This window comes from Volvox carteri (assembly GCF_000143455.1).
Source record: "Volvox carteri f. nagariensis unplaced genomic scaffold VOLCAscaffold_22, whole genome shotgun sequence".
Taxonomy (NCBI): domain Eukaryota; kingdom Viridiplantae; phylum Chlorophyta; class Chlorophyceae; order Chlamydomonadales; family Volvocaceae; genus Volvox; species Volvox carteri.
In genome coordinates, this window is record NW_003307565.1 from 1,262,727 (window position 1) to 1,267,209 (window position 4,483).

Genomic DNA, 4,483 nt, shown 5'->3' on the forward strand with positions numbered 1-4,483 from the left:
CCACCGAGCCCTCCTCCTCCCCTACCACCCAGCCCGTCATCACCATCCCCGCCGCCACCGCCACCGCCTCGTCTGAGGCCGCCACCGCCCCTGCTCCCCCCACCACCAACTCCACCCGTGCAGCCCTCTCCAACCTCCCAGCCCCCCTCTTCTCGTACCCAGCCCCTTTCCCCGCCCCCTTCATCTCCGCCATCTGTACAGCCATCTCCACCACCACCATCTCCATCACCACCATCGCCACCACCACCTCCATCCCCACCCCCACCCCCACCACCATCCCCACCAACATCCCCACCACTACCTCCATCCCCACCACCATCCCCACCACCATCCCCACCACCATCCCCACCACCATCCCCACCACCATCCCCACCACCATCCCCACCACTACCCGCCCCACCGCCGCCTATTCCACGTACTTCATCCCCGCCGTCATCACACCCACCGCCTCCCAAGAGCCCTAAATCCCCCAAGGTGCCCAAGGCGCCCACCCCACCAAAAGCGCCCAAGGCGCCCAGCCCACCAAAGGCGCCCAAGCCCCCGAAGGTTCCCAAGGCACCGCAGCTCTCACCCCCACCCCCATTCGGCGGGGGCAACACCTTCCTTGTGGACAACTTCCCCTTCTTCGCGTCCTGCAGTGTCCGTGACACTAACCTGAGGCCGCCGTACCGAGCATCAACGCCAACAGGGCCCGTTAACCTCACCTCCACCACCGCCACCTACTGCTTCCACCTGGTAGCCACGAATAGCAGCGGCAGCCCCTGTGCGGGAATGAACATTAACAGACTCGAGTTTATCGTCAGTAAGTAAATTGGGCCGGGACATGGACAGCAGAAGTAGGATAAATGAGTAATCGATAGATTGGGTGGGCTCGGCACATATTGTAATAGCTGGTACACATGAATAATTGATAGATTGTGGGGCTCAGCACACACATGCTATGCTACCCATGCAAACACGTGCAGCAGCCTGAGGCCCTGTAATTTCCAACTGGTTATCAAGATCATAATGGGGATTGGCTACCGCATTTATAGCACAGTATGTATCCATCGTTGTTATTATTTCATACCGATGTGAGTCAGCTAGCTAGCACGCTATGACTTTGCTAAACATGTTGCCTACCTGGTTGCCCATAGCTACCCCACCCTCTGCTGCATGCACTGCACTGCTGCATGCTGTAGTAGCTGGCCGCTGAAAAGGTCTCTTGAGATGCTGGTGAAGCGTTTAGCGTATTTTTGTGGACGTTATGTGTGCCTTACTGTGGACCGGCTACTACACATGCACTGCACTGCTGCATGCACTGCTGTGCGCTTTGTCCCTTCTGTGCCAATAATAGCAGTAATGATAATAATAATAATAATAATATAATATAATATAATATAATATAATATAATAATAAGTAATAATAATAATGATGGTAATGGTAATAATAATAAATATATTAACATATTAATGATAGCAACAACAATAATATTAACAATAATAACACTGTTTGTATGCATTTCACAACCTTGCAATTGCGTGCATCGGACCACAGACAGCACTTGTGTCAACGAGGAGCCCAAGGCGCTACGCGCCGCCACCGTCAACGGTAATTCAGTTTACCCACTTTTCAGCCCCAAGACCTGGAAGGGCGAGTTGTACGGCATGATGACGTTCCGCCGCCTGAGCGATATCTTTCCCACAACCCCCTCCGGTGGCTTGTACATCTGCTTGGAGCTGGGTAGGACCAGTCGCTGCAGCACGCTGGCAGGGCTGTGCTACGGCCGCAGCAGCTGTGTGTTCGCGATATCGGACACGGATTTCACCTGTTGTGCCACGAGCCAAGCACCGGCCTCATGATGTATGAAGCAGCCGCTGCAGCTGCAAGCTGCAATGGGCGGGTAAATAAATCATGTATAGCTTCAGGGGAGGCGTTATTAGAGACATGCATTAGTAAATGTGGCACCATGGCGCGCGCACGATGCTTATTTTTCTCCAGCCAGTCGATGATGTCCAAGACCGCTTTGAAAAGCAAGACGTTGTTTATATATGTTTGCTTTTGTCCCTATTGCAAGGTTCCGTGGGCTTCAGCAAAGCTGTGTTGGTTCACTTTAATCGGCGGCTACTGCTGGTGACTCTGGTAATGAGAACCGACGTGCTTCCTTGCCCTGCCTCACACACTGCTGAGCCTGCTGGTGCCACATTGGAAGCACCCGGTTGTGGTTGTTACAGTGGGCACAGTTGTTACAGTGGTTGTTACATCACCCGGTGATGGTGGTTTGCAGTTCGAATGTTCAATATGCGTTGCCCCCTAAATGTAAAGGGGTGAAGTGTGAAACTAGAGAGTAATGGGATCCCACTACTTCATCCGAATGCACGTGGAAAACCCTTTGCCAGCTAAGTACGTATTGGCAGCATTCCGCAACCCTATAGCTAAGCGCTGCCAGTTTACTTTATTTTACGTGAGCGTGTCACGAAACGCATGGGATTGCGAATTGCATACGTGATGCGAATTTTGTAAATGCATGTGTGTGTAATGTAATGTAATGTTACAGAGTGGGAGGCTTCTGGGCCGCTTTTATCACATTGTCAGTTCTACGATTTATCATGTTATAGCACCATCCACCACTACCACACTATACTTCGCCATACGAACTGTAAGTCCAAGGCGGCGGGTCCAGCCGTCTAGGACCCCTCCTCATCCATTCACCCGAACAACCGAAGAGACGGAGGGTTCGGCAATCGCCACCAATCCAGCGTGCGAATCTGGTCCATCAACTGCGACCTCAACTCCACATCTCAGCAGCTAGCCATAATCTCGCGCTCCCGACTAATTCGGGGGTCTCCCCAGGAACAGGAATGTGTGTGTGTCTGCCAGAGTGAGTCTGGAGCCCACTGTAACAACCACACACACAGTTTGCGTATCCATTCGAATTCGCAGCTTTTCGTGACCAGCCCTATGGGAGCATGTTCCCCTCTTAGAGCCCCATATGCCCTGATCCTGTCTTGCAGGGCTGTTAGCGGGGCCCCTGTAACAGGGAAGCGACCCTGTAATGGGTCCCCATTGCCCCGTATTAGGGCACCATGTTATGGGGCCCTCCCAGTACAGGTCCCTTGGGCCCCACCGAGTTGGCAGCCTTTGCCGAAGCCCACACCTGTTCTAACTAACATCAGTATCCAGTGTACAAAAAAGTGGTTACTAGTGGTTACTGAGAAAATAAAATTCCCTCCTCGAAGTGGTTACTATCACTATGACGACGGGTGATCGCGTTACGTCGCGTTAAATTCGCGTTACGAGGCTTTAACGCGAGTTTAACGCGACGCTAACGCGATGTAACGCGATCTTAAGCACTGATAACGCACCGGTTCGCTTGTGCGTATGGCCTAACGCACATCATCTTTATTCGCATGCTAACGAGCTGAGTAATTTTGGCTGGCAGTGCGTTAGCTTAAGCAACTAACGCAAACTAACGCAAACTTTACGCGATCGTAAACGCGACCAGGTGACTTTTAACGCGAGCGTTACCTTACCTATAGGTGTAACGCATACGCAAGCGAATGGCATACGCGGCTGCGACTGGTGCGAATGCGTATGCATATGCGAATGTGGCGAATGATATCGCGAGTTTTACGCGACCCTAAACGCGACCAGGTGACTTTTAACGCGAGCGTTAGCTTAGCTATAGGTGTAGCGCATACGCATGCGACTGGTGCGAATGCGTATGCATATGCGAATGTGGCGAATGATATCGCGAGTTTTACGCGACCCTAAACGCGACCAGGTGACTTTTAACGCGAGCGTTAGCTTAGCTATAGGTGTAACGCATACGCATGCGAATGGTGCGAATGCGTATGCACATGCGAATGTGGCGAATGAATTCGCGAGTTTTACGCGACCCTAAACGCGACCAGGTGACTTTTAACGCGAGCGTATCGCCAAACGCAAGGGATAGTGAATGGCATACGCGACTGCGAATCCTGCGAATGTATGTGCTACCATTTGAATTTTACGCGAGTGACTGCGACTTGCGTGCGGGACTGCGAACTGTACGGCCAACCGTGCAATACAAAAGCTTTACAATAGCAGTACACGAGCTGTACAATATGCAAAGTGCACCGCCGTTGCACATGACCTGCAGGTTCACAGCTGTGAACCACAGCACTCACTGCTTTCTTCATACATTTGAACTATCCCTGAATGACAGGTACGAATTCATAGCAAATCCTAACATGACCGATGCAACTCAGCCAGCAACTCTTACCATGGAAAAGGGTCCAACAGTCTAACGTCAGAAAAAATGGACACACAAATGTTAAGCGCATGTAAATGTACCACAATACAGCCACTATTGTCTTCTTATTAAAGCGCTCAATCCTCGCCTCCGCTGATGTCATCTTCACGAACGACGGCATATATCTGCATATCAAAGGATCACAACAAATCATTGTTTAGGCAGGAAAACATAGTTGTGAGCATGTTACGTACAATGACGGCTGTAGG

At 51.3% G+C, this 4,483-nt stretch overlaps 1 protein-coding gene across 1 annotated transcript in view; it reads left to right on the forward strand.

Annotated features, from left to right (window-relative positions):
- Nucleotides 1-1,842, forward strand: part of VOLCADRAFT_91736 (uncharacterized protein) — a gene marked incomplete at both ends in the record, with an annotated part of 4,010 nt that extends 2,168 nt beyond the window's left edge. The window contains 2 exons of the mRNA XM_002951128.1: nucleotides 457-802; nucleotides 1,538-1,842. Of these exons, the coding sequence (XP_002951174.1) occupies nucleotides 457-802; nucleotides 1,538-1,842 (651 nt within the window). The remainder of the gene's footprint in view (nucleotides 1-456; nucleotides 803-1,537) is intronic.
- Between the last annotated feature and the right edge of the window lie 2,641 nt (nucleotides 1,843-4,483).